Source organism: Bidens hawaiensis, unplaced genomic scaffold, assembly GCF_021521415.1.
Source record: "Bidens hawaiensis isolate Kalapana, Puna unplaced genomic scaffold, B.hawaiensis_p1.1 tig00013069_1, whole genome shotgun sequence".
NCBI lineage: Eukaryota > Viridiplantae > Streptophyta > Magnoliopsida > Asterales > Asteraceae > Bidens > Bidens hawaiensis.
Window position 1 is genome coordinate 238244 of NW_027492097.1, and position 12879 is coordinate 251122.

Here is a 12879-nt window from a genome sequence, read left to right on the forward strand (position 1 = left end):
CATACAACTTAACTTATGATCACTTAGTTCACGAGACAGATTATAGCGTGTACAAACTGATTTTATTCACTAAGAACCGATTAATTATAAATTCTACAAAATTTACCACAGTAGAATATATGAATTAGATTTCTCAAAAAAAAATTATTATATTTTTCTCATACATACAAAACTCACAATAATTCAACCATTACAGATATGTACCAACAGTTCTGCATATTGCACAACAAACACTTGTTTAATGGTTCTATCAACTCATTAATCTAAATTGTGCAAAACCAATTGGGTTCTCTTCAAAACTCATAATACTAACTTTCAGAACTGGAAACAACCCGTTTGGTTTTTCCATTAGGGAGTTATTGTGTCGGAAAGACAGGCCAAAATATAACTCCTCGAATCAGCTTTGACCAGTGGTTTTGTACAATCATAAAAACTATTCAAAACGTGTCCAAAAATTACAAACTTTACCTTTCTGGGAACTAGACTCATAGTGCTATATCCTAGAATCAAAAATCGTTCAGTAATCATCGTTTAACATCAAGTTACATACCAATAAATAAACAAAAACGAATCTGTCAGCAAACTGTTGTCATCAAACCCGTTTGGTTTTTCCATTAGGGAGTTATTGTGTCGGAAAGACAGGCCAAAATATAACTCCTCGAATCAGCTTTGACCAGTGGTTTTGTACAATCATAAAAACTATTCAAAACGTGTCCAAAAATTACAAAATTTACCTTTCTGGGAACTAGACTCATAGTGCTATATCCTAGAATCAAAAATCGTTCAGTAATCATCGTTTAACATCAAGTTACATACCAATAAATAAACAAAAACGAATCTGTCAGCAAACTGTTGTCATCAAACAAGTGAAATACATACCTTTTTAGCGATGAAAGAAGATGTACTAAGCTTCAATTACAAGAAATAACACTTAAAATTGAAAATCCCCAAACTTGGTTCTTAGGGTTCTTCACACTCAACACGAATCCGGCAAAAATCGATATAGAATTGATGGAAACCGACACCACACGTGAATTCCTCTCGCAAAAATAATTAGATTAGAGCCCGGAATCAAAGGATTTGATTAAGAATTGAGTGAGTTAGAGAATTAATGATTGAGAATTATGGTTGGTGTAAAGAGATGAAGAAAAAGAATAATAAGAAGGAATGAAGAGAAAGTAAAAAATGTAGGTTAAATATGGGGTCAAATTAAATTTAAGAATGGGAGGGTAATTCAAAATTATTTGAAGAAAAGAGGGGGTTGAATTTAATTTGAAATTTTGAGGGAAGTGAAATTAATTTGAACTAAATATGAATTTAATTTATTTTTAATAATTAAAATAAAGAGTTGTTAGTGTAAATATATATATATATATATATATATATATATATATATATATATAACAACTAATTAAACTTTATATAATATAAAAAAATGTATTTTAAATATAAAAACATATAAAATAAAAACAAGTGATATTTATAGTTGCTCTAAAAGAGTTGTATAATAGTGTAGTAATCAGTGTTAACGCCCAATAAATCATACTTTCATTAGTGAGTCATACTAGTTCTTGATCGGTGTTAGTGTCTCATTATAACATCTATCATGTCATAGTTGCTCTAAAAGAGTTGTATAAGAGTGTCATTAGTCATGGTTAGGTGTTAACGCCTGAAACAAACCATACTTTCGTCAATAGGCCTTATTTGGACTTGATTTGTGTCAATGGCCCAACATGTTATACATTCATCAATGGGCCTTTATTGGTATTAGTGGTCATTATAGCATCTATCATGTTCCCGTTGCTACAAGAGGGTTGTATATGAGTGTAGTGAGCCATAGGCATGTGTCAACGCCCGATAACATGTCATACTTTTATTAATGGGCCATATTGGGCCTTGATTGTTGTTAATGGCCAATATCGTCTCTATCATGTCATAGTTACGTTAACAGGTTGTATAAGAGTGTAGTGAGTGATAGTTGGTCGTCATACTTTGCATTAATGGGCCGTCTTGGGCCTTGATTGTTGTTAGTGACCCATTGTAGTCTCTATCATATCATAGTTGCTCTAAAAGGGTTGAATATGAGTTTAGTGAGTCATGGTTTGGTTACGCCCAATAATATGTCATACTTTCATCAATGGGCCTTATTGGACCTTGATTGTTGTTAGTGGCCAGTATGGGTCTATCATAGTTACGTTAACAGGCTGTATGTAGTGAGTCATAGTTGGTCTCATCAAATGGCGTTGATTGGTATTAGTGGCCCATTATATCACCTATCATGTCATAGTCGCTACAAGGAGGTTGTATATGAGTGTAGTGAGCCAAAGTCATGTGTCAACGCCCAATAACATGTTATACTTTTATTAATGGAACATATTGGGCCTTGATTGTTGTTAATGGCCCAATATATCTATATCATGTCATAGTTAATTTAACAGGTTGTATAGGAGTGTAGTGACTCATAGTTGGTGTTAACGCCCAGTAGCATGTCATACTTTGCATTAATGGGCCGTCTTGGGCCTTGATTGTTGTTAGTGACCCATTGTAGTCACTATCATATCATATTTGCTCTAAAAGGGTTGAATATGAGTTTAGTGAGTCATAGTTTCGTTAAAACCCAATAACATGTCATACTTTCATCAACGGACCTTATTGGACCTTAACTGGTGTTTGTGGCTCATTATAACCTTTATCACATCATAATTGCTCTAAGAAGGTTGTATAGGAATGTCATTAGTCATAGTTAGATGTTAATGGCCGATAACATGTGATACTTTCATCAATAGGTCTTATTGGGCCTTGTTGGTGTTAGTGGCCCATTATAGCCTTTTTCATGTCATAGCCACTCTAATGGGCCATATTAGGGCTTGTAATCTCTTAGTGGCCTATTATGGCATGTGATATGTAACATTAGATATTTAAGGGTTATATCGCGTTATATGGAGTCATATTAGACCATAATAGACAAAAACAAGTCATACATGTCCTAATGGGCCATATTGGGCCTTGAAATCTCTAATGGCCCATTATGTATATAATTTTAAATTGTGTCTTAAGAGGTACAACTCGCCTAACCCGTCGATATACATTAAACATAAGGGTGGCAAATGGGTTGGGTTGGGTCGAAACGGGTTATGGGTCGGAACGGGTTAGGGTCGGAACGTGTCAGGGTTGGAACGGGTCAACTAAAAAAAAGGTTGTTATGGTTCGGGTCGGAACGGGTCAGGGTCAAAAGGTTCGGCTCATAACGGGTCCGGGTCAAAATGGGTCAAGGTCGGAACGGGTCAAAACGGGTTTCGGGTTTTTTTTTAACAAGGACAACGGATGAAATGTTTTAGTTTTATCATTAAAGTTCATGTTCCAGTCCAGTTCGTTTTAGCACTTAACAACTCATTTTACAGCAAACAACATGCTAAACAGCTCATTTAATCGATTTTTCAGTCCGTTTCAGCACTCAACAGCTCGTTTTAACAGCAAACAACATGTTAAACAGCTCGTTTCAACAAGTTTTCAGTTCGTTTCAGCACGTAACAGCTCGTTTTTACTGCAAACATAATGTTAAACAGCTCGTTTCAACGATTTTTCAGTCCGTTTCAGCACTTAACAGCTCGTTTCAGCACTTAACAACTCGTTTTAACAACAAACAGCATGTTAAACAGCTCGTTTTAGCAAGTTTTCAGTTCATTTAAGCACTTAACAGCTTATTTTATCAGCAAACAGCATGTTAAACAACTCATTTAAGCGACTTTTCAGTCCGTTTCAGCACGTAACAACTCGTTTTTACAGAAAACATCATGTTAAACAGCTCGTTTCAGTGATTTTTCAGTCCGTTTCAGCACTTAACAGCTCGTTTTTACAGCAAACAACATGCTAAACAGCTCGTTTCAGCGATTTTTCAGTCTGTTTCAGCACTTGACAGCTCTTTTTAACAGCAAACAGCATGTCAAACAGCTCGTTTCAGCAAGTTTTCAGTTCGTTTCAGCACGTAATAGCTCGTTTTTACAGCAAACATCATGTTAAACAGCTCGTTTCAGTGATTTTTCAGTCCGTTTCAGCACTTAAAAGTTCGTTTCAGCACTTAACAGCTCGTTTCAGCACTTAACATATCGTTTCAATGCATTTTGAGCAGTTTTGCAGCAATTCAGCAATAAAAAATCAACTGTTCAGCTCGTTTTTGCCCGTTTCAACAGGTTACATAACAATACTTCAAAACGTTTTGTGTTTTCAATCCAGAAAACAAGTATAGGCAAACGTTTAGTGTTTTAAAAACCAGTATGCAAGTATGTTTAGTGTTTTCAAAACCAGTATGCAAGTATGTCCGTCCGTGTTTTCAATCCAAAACCTGGTGTCGCGTGTAACAGAGTTTTCTCAAAATCAAATGAATGCATTTGACTCGCTAACTGTTACCTAGTACAAGTGTTTTAAGTTATGAGAGTATGTTCAACAACACATGATCTAAGACCCACGTATGAACTCACACACAAACTCAAACTTGACCCGACTAATCGTTGGTGATAATAAGTAATGTCAACAGTACCGAAAGTCCTAACATGTATCCACATATCATATCATATCATGGCAAAGCAACCAAATATTCATCATACAACTTAACTTATGATCATTCAGTTCACGAGACAGATTTTGGCATGCACAAACTGATTTTATTCACAAAGAAAAGATGAAGGATAAATTTTACAAAATTTACCACAGTATGATATATGAATCAGGTTTCTCAAAAAAATTTTATTATATTTTTCTCAAGTATAGAAAACTCACAATAATTCAACAATTACAGATAGGTATTAACAGTTCAGCAGATTGCGCAACAAAACTAGTTTAATGGTTCTATCAACTCATTAAACCAAATTGTGTAAGACCAATTGGGTTATCTTTTAAACTCATAATACTAAGTTCCAGAAGTGGAACCAGCCCGTTTGGGTTTGTCATTAGGGAGTTATGGTGTCCGAAAAATGGACTAAAATATAACTCCCCGAATCAGCTTTGACATATGTTTGTAAAATCAGAAAAGGTATTCAATACTAATCCAAAAATTGGAAAATTTACCTTTCTGGAAACTAGACTCAGAATGCTATATCATAAAATCAAGAATCGATCAATAATCGTTGTTTAACATCGAGTTACAGACCAATCAATAAACGATAACGAATCTGTCAGCCAACTGCTCTCAACAAAACTCAAACCCTAACATGTTTATGACATCTCTAGGGTTCTAATTAATCATGTTGAAAACCTCCGCTAGATTTGATCGTAGGATGGTTGATGAAGTTTGGAGCAAGAATTAAAGTGATGAAGAAGAGTAATGAGCTTCAATCGATGTTTATGGATTAGGTTTGTAATTGGGAGGAGGTGAATGTGATGGTCACATGTAGCATAAAGTGTGGCCATTAACTAATAATAGTCACATTTGTTGTTTTGTTGTCACTATTAGTCAGGAAAAATAACTTAGGAAAAATAAAGAATTTTAGCCATATAAAACTAAACTACTCTTTGGTCACACAACCTCGTATAAGTGGCCATATATTTTAAGCGTTTTAGCCACATTACTAATATATACAATGGTTGTTCGTCATATTTCGCCACATTATTAAAAATGTGGCTAACAAATGTGACATTAGGCCACACAACGTAATATAAGTGGCTATATCTTTTACCTTTTAGACACATCTCTTATCAATACAGTAGCCATTCGTTACATTTGACCACACTATTAAAACATGTGGCTAGTTAAATATCACAGTTTGTGGCTAATGCATGTGTTTTTTGTCACATGTATCAAAGATCAAACAAACTATGACTGTAGGTCACATTTTGCCACACGTTTTTATAATGTGGCTAGATTTTGTCACAGTTTTTTTCAAAGTGTGGTGAAAAGTACCTGAGTAGGTATAAAATGGTCACATGAAGAATAACATGTGTGGCCAAAACATTCTGGAAGGTTTTAAAAATGGTCAAAGACCTTTCAGCCACACATTTAAGCCGAAGTGTGGCAAATCGCCCAGACCACATGTGTGGCTAAAAGTCGATTTTCACGTAGTGCAAATATTTAAATCGTACTTGAGCCTCGTGAACTTAAAGTCACACCTCTTCTTCAAGCCCCATCCTTCACTTTTCACCAAATAGGCCGTAAACATCTCCTCAAACCGCATTGCTGAACGAGTACACAAAATCATTAAAAGATTAACAACATGAAGATAGGGGTCAGGGGTGTAGTTGGAGATAGAGGACGATGTCTGGCAGTGATATAAGGAGGAAGAGGTACTAGGTAAATCTAATGTGTACTGTTGGCGGTTTATTTTATGTTTGAAACTTTGACTTCTAATTGTTTAAAGAATAACATCACTAAGTGCGTCATGTTCTGAAAAAATATTACTTTTTCTTTGTGATCCACCTTTGCCATTGGCTTTCTCTTTCGTTTCAACAATCTTTAAAATATTGTTTCAAGTGGTAATAGTTTATATTCAAAAACACTATAGTATGGGTATTATTATCAATCCGTAGCCCTTAATAAATTAATAGATAAATATATGCAAAAAGTAAAAGTAGAAAATGAATTTTTCTCGTGAGTATTCTTCCAATAGTTACCGACAAGTAAACAATAGATAGCCTAAACAAAGAAAAATACGTCATCCGTTCCTTTACAAGTGTCATGGTTTGAAAAACACAAAATTTAAGAAAGTTTGAATGATTGTATATTTTGCTTAGCAAATGTCTATAATGCCATTGACATATATTAAAAGACAAAATTTAAAGTTTGAATGATTCCATTTGTGTAAGGGTAATTTTGAAAATTAGTTAATAAATTTTTAAAAGGGACATTTGTAATGTGACAAACTAAAAAAGAAATGTGGACACTTTCAAAGGGACGGAGAGGGTAATAAATGATTAAAAAGGAAACTATCAATGAATTTTCGAGGGGCCTCTAACACTACTTAGTCCAAATTTTGTCCTTGTGAACGGGAACTATTTTCTAATGAACCCTCTGTCAACCTCCTGATATTCCGCATTCGCTTACTGTGTATACTTGGATGACAATCTTTCATGGTCATCTCAATAGCGCAACATACAACATGATCTCTTGGTCCGGTGCAAACGCAAAGTATTGAGAGTGACTAGTGTTGTAGATAAGGTTAATAGGCTGAGAAATCTTTCGATTGAACCCATTCCTCCTCACAATACCACTATCTTTTATTGTGACAATGTTTTTGCCATCTACCCGGTCCGAAAATCTAGTTGTATAAAAAAAACTAGGCATGCGGAGACTGACATTCATTTGTTCGAGAGAAGGCTAATATGAGTCACATATACTAGAGTTTTTCATATTTTTCTTTCAGTATCAATATATTGACTTTTTCATCAAGGAGCTACCGCGTCACTTATTTCAGAGATTTAGATCCAGTTAAACGTCTTTCGTACTACATTTATAACTTAGATGGCATACTAGCGATATTATCATCTATATATAAATATAGTAAAAGTCATGGTTGGCGCCGCAAGTCTTCTGTTGGGCCAAGTGACAACCCATTGTTGGGCAACGCTAATTTGTTTTCTTTTTCTTTAGTTATGGTACCGTAACTAATGTAACATAGATCCATTGAACTGGCGTAGACTCACTGCTTTAATGATTGGGACTGAAAATGCTCAGGTTTTATCAACATCTAGGTTTCACCGACTGAGGCCACCCCATTGGACAACCTCAATTTTTATATCTTTTTTGTAACGAAAACCAACTGAAGTTGCCCACCTCGACGCACGGGCCGACGAAGCTCAGGTCTACCAACGTTTGAGTTTCACTAAATAAGGCTACCCGATCGGTCCACCTCAATTTATATATATATATATATATATATATATATATATTATTTTCATTTTGTTTTAGTTCTGGAACATAATGACATGACCAAAACCGACTGAATTCGCTTCCAATCACCATCTCAACGTTTGAGTTTTACCTACGCCCGAGTTTTACCAACCGAGTAACCGTTGTTTTGAAATTTTTATTTTTTATAAGTTAATTTGACGAATTTATTTTGTTTTAATGCCAGGTTTAAGTAACATTGTATATACATAACAAATGTAACCGATACCTAACGAATTGCGTTGACACTGCTTCGTAACGCTTGAATTTTATCAACGATCAAGTTTTAACAACGTATGGGTTTCAATGCTCGGGTTTTACCGACCCATACACCAACCAATCGATTTTTCTGCGCAACACACGGATAAATAACTAGTATGTAATTTAGATTTTGAGATTAGTTTTAACATAATTTATAGTAACAGATTGTTATCCCTCCTGTATATAAAGAGCTCTTGTGATAATATTTGATACATAAAATTAATAATATCATACACTTATATATAAAGTAGTATTGGTTACTTAGGTAGTGTTTTTATTATTATTATTATTACTTTGGAAAAAAAACTTTACGGGAACTCTTTTGTTTGCGCCTTGCTATGTCGACATGAGTTTCTGCAGTGTGTTTGTTTTCTCGTAGACATTTTATTTAAAACATTTGTGCGTGCTCTTCTTGATCGATGCAGATCTAACCCAACATTTTCTAACTTCATAAACAATCGTTCTCCTTCACAGAATTTCAACCCTAGCCACCGGTCATTGCCCCTCCACCAGTATCGCACCTCCACAACGCCTACTCCATCAATCGAAATCCAACACTCGAGGCATAAACCTACTGTACCATACTTCGCCACCTCTCATCCCCGCTGCTCTCTGCCACCGTCTGCCGTCTCTTCCGAACTTCGACGTTGACTGTAAGTGAAATTAACAGCCTTTGAATTTGGTATTTAATGAGATTGAAATTAGTCATTAGAATTTCGTGTATTTAAAATTTGAAATGTATAACTATTATTTAAACTATAATGTTGAGAAATTCTTTTTAAGTCTAAAATTCGATTTCTTTAAATTTTAGATTATTTTAGTAGTCAGTAAAGATTAAAAACCGTAGGCATTGGTCCAAAAACCACAAATATTTCTGTTTCAAGCGACGAAAATATAACAGTAGACAAATTAAATATTGGTCATTAAGGAATCTTAATATGCATGTTTATTGGGCTAGATAACAACTTTGATCATGTGTGTGTGAATTGATCAAGGGTGGAGGCCCGTATGGTTCGGAAGTGACGAGAGGGCAGGATCTTACTGGAAAGGATTTTAGCGGCAAGACTTTGATCAAGCAGGATTTTAAAACGGTAATCATGCATGTTTTGAAATTGTATTAGATTAATTAGTTGCAGAATTTGAAGATGAGGTTTAATTGCAGTCCATTTTGAGACAAGCTAATTTCAAGGGTGCAAAGTTACTTGGAGCAAGCTTCTTTGATGCTGATTTAACAGGTTTTCTTAATTCTTTTATGTTTTTATTTACATATGGTTGTTGGATGTGTTGTAGAACTAACTCGCTAGGCGCTGGTCGGGCGATTGGAATTTATATGTAGCTTTTCAATTTTGACCAATTTGGACCAGATAGTCATTATTTGCTGATTAATCGGCGCCTAGGCAAGAATTTTACCATTAAGATTGTTGGTGAGCAGTAGGTTTATTGGGAACTGGACCCTGATAATAACCCTTTTAGGACCGGGTCAGGCCCAAAACCAGATAGCGAATGATATTAAAACTTTGGGCAGGCTAGTGACTCAAGCTTAATATTTTGGTTAAAAGAAATGAATACCAGTTTTTGGCCTGATTGATAGGTGCGAGCCGGGACTAGTTCATAACCAGTTTAGAACTCGGTCGGTCCCAAATCGGATAGTGAATTGGCCTTAAAACTTTGGGCTTGTGAGTTTTGACCAGGGGTGTAAACAAGCCAAGCCACTCGTGAGCTACTCGAGACCAGCTCGCTAAAAATTCGAATCAAGCTGAGCTAGCTTAAGCGAGCCTGAGCTTGAGCTTCCCTTATCGAGCATGAGTTGGCTCGCGAGCCTGTTATTTATGTAACTTTTATTTAATTTCAGGAGTTGATCTTTCTGATGCTGATCTGAGAGGCGCGGATTTCTCCTTAGCGAACATAACAAAGGTTAATATTGTTCAGAATATAAATTAAATGTTTCACAGATCTTTATAACAAATAATTTACACAACATTTTACAGGTGAATTTGACAAATGCCAACTTGGAAGGTGCACTTGTTACAGGGAACACATCTTTCAGAGGATCGGTCATAACAGGCGCAGGTACAGAGTCATTTGGTTATATCATCACATTCAGTTTTATACTTTTATATACATAAAAGAACTTTGTTATTATGTACAGATTTCACCGATGTCCCTCTAAGAGAAGATCGAAAGGAATATCTTTGTAAAATTGCTGACGGGTAATCTACTGAACCTCCAGAGTTTGTTATATTAATTTCTTTGGGTTCTTAAGACGAACTGTTTTTGCATTTTAGGGTGAACCCGACAACGGGCAATGAAACGAGAGAAACATTGTTTTGCAAGTAGCCCTTGTCACCGCACTCCCGTTGCATGTCTATTTAGGAGAGATCTTGTTATGAGTTATGTAAAAATTATATCATTCTTTTAAAATATATATTCAAAAGGTTCTTCCTCATTGTGCTTGGATTAAAAATCATCATATCTGTTGATGACTTGATGTTAAAAGTATATTGCTATTGCTTTTAACAATGCTTGATCTTTACATCATAAGAATTATAAATCAAATGTCATTTTGTTTTTCGAATACACTGGTCACATCAGATCCTTGACTATGTTCAAGCTCAGCTCGGCTCGTTTTATGTATTGTGTAGCTTTATATAAATTCTGGTGGGAGCTTAAATATCAACTTTAGAAAATAATAAATGACAAGTAGTAAATACGGATCGGATACCACACGTTTAGGACTAGTCATATTTTGGTGTTAAATTCATTAGTAATCAAAATAAAACTTCCACTAAAGATATGTTAGGTAGCCTTTTCTAATGATTTTAAAAGGTTGCCTATGAGTTGTTTAGAGGTAAATTGTATTTGGCTCAATAAAAAGACACATTTTAGTGGTTTTTATAGTCTTTTAACGAGTAAGTTTTAGAAACATGCTAAATAGTTTAAAGGCTTATTGGTCAAACCTCTTAATGATTCAACACAAGATTGCGTCAAACAGCCCCTATCAAAACCGATTCAACCCAGAATCACGTTTTTTAATTTCTCACAGAAAACATATTATTCTAAATCACGACTTGAGAATTTGGTCTAGTGGTAAGAGGTATGTCGTCTCTATGTGGAGATGAAGGGACGAATTAGGGCTTAATCCGGGGTTCGAACCGACATGAGACGAGGGTTTACGAATTTCATCCGGTTCCCGTGGATCAGGGGATGGTCTCACGGCGGTCGAGGGGTCGACCTAGGATATGACCCGAAAGGGTAGGGTTTACAAGTGAGGTCTTCTACCATTCAAAATAATAATAATAATAATAATAATAATAATAATAATAATAATAATAATAATAATAATAATAATAATAATAATAATAATAATAATAATAATAATGAAGAACGTTAAATCGATCTCTTCTCTCATAATTAACCTTAACCGATATATCCCACAAATTTTAGGTTTTAGAATGATAGAAACCTATTTTAAATCAAATACATCTCTTCTATTCTAAGTATATCTAAATCTTTCATTTAAATATATATATATTATTATGTTATACAAATTTTACAAGCCGTTTTTTTATCGTGATTTCATTGATCCGTGATATATGGTTACTTCTGGCCTCCTCACAGTCTTGTTCCATCGAATAGCATATCGTTTGCTTAGCATCCATGGCATACGTTCTTGCTTGGAGAACACGAGACCGTTTTCTTCAGCAGGTGTAAGGGGCAGGATCCTAGCCCGATACGTCAATGTGTCAAAAACAATAAGATAATTTTATTGATTCAATGGTTCAAGAAACAGAGAACAAGAAAACCGACTAACTTAGTCGGGTGATAAAATACTTGGATAATTTCTAATCCAATGATTACAAGAAAATAGAAGAATGAAATTTGTAATACTCGCTTGTGTATTGCAACAAACTCTGGCCTGCTTAAATAATTGACATAAGGTAGCATGGAATGGGAAAGTAATCAATCTCCACAAATAAATTCCAATAATCAAGGGATCTTCAATCAATTCCACAATGACAGCTAACAGGAGCGTCTTCTAGTAACTTTGGGAGGAAGCAAATAATATGCAGTAAATGGGCCTGAGTCTGGAACTGAAAGTGGGCTGGACAAACTTGAGGTGTTCAACTTGAGTACCCCAGGAACAATGAGAGAAGCCCACAAAAGTACATGGAACAAACAAAAAATAAAACCATGTCATTAGATAAGAATTTGATATTAAATTGAGAAAATCATATATTTTTAATACCCCCCTCAATTTAATATCCAAATATATCAAATAAATTAAGCGAGTTGCACATGCTTTTATGATGGTTTACCAAGAGTCCTTTGGTAAACATATCTGCTAACTGATTTTCTGATTCGGTTTTGAAGACTTTAATAAAACCAGAAGATATTTTTTCTCTTAGAGAAAATAAGTCGATTTCGAAGTGTTTAGTTCTATCATGAAAAACCAGATTAGCTGAAATAGAAATTGCAGCAGAATTATCACAAAATAAAGAGATTGGCAATGTTGTCTGAACATTTAATTCTTTTAGTAGATTCACCAACCATATGACTTCATCTGTAGCTGAACACATTGCACAGTACTCAGCTTCAGCAGAAGACCGAGAAACCGTACTTTGTTTTTTACTTTTCCATGATATTAAGGATTTCCCTAAAAAAATACAAAAACCGGTTACTGACCTTCTTGAGTCCAAGCATTTTGCCCAGTCTGAATCAGCATATGCAGTCAAATCAAATGA

The 12879-nt window shown here is 34.9% G+C and overlaps 1 protein-coding gene across 1 annotated transcript; it reads left to right on the plus strand.

The window, feature by feature from the left end:
* Positions 1-9108: 9108 nt before the first annotated feature.
* On the plus strand, positions 9109-10712 carry LOC143543138 (thylakoid lumenal 15 kDa protein 1, chloroplastic-like; the record flags this gene model as incomplete). The annotated part of the gene is made up of 6 exons (XM_077035529.1): positions 9109-9228; positions 9300-9372; positions 9990-10051; positions 10126-10207; positions 10287-10347; positions 10423-10712. Coding segments are annotated over 6 exons (450 nt in total), but the record flags the coding sequence as incomplete, so codon positions are not given.
* Between the last annotated feature and the right edge of the window lie 2167 nt (positions 10713-12879).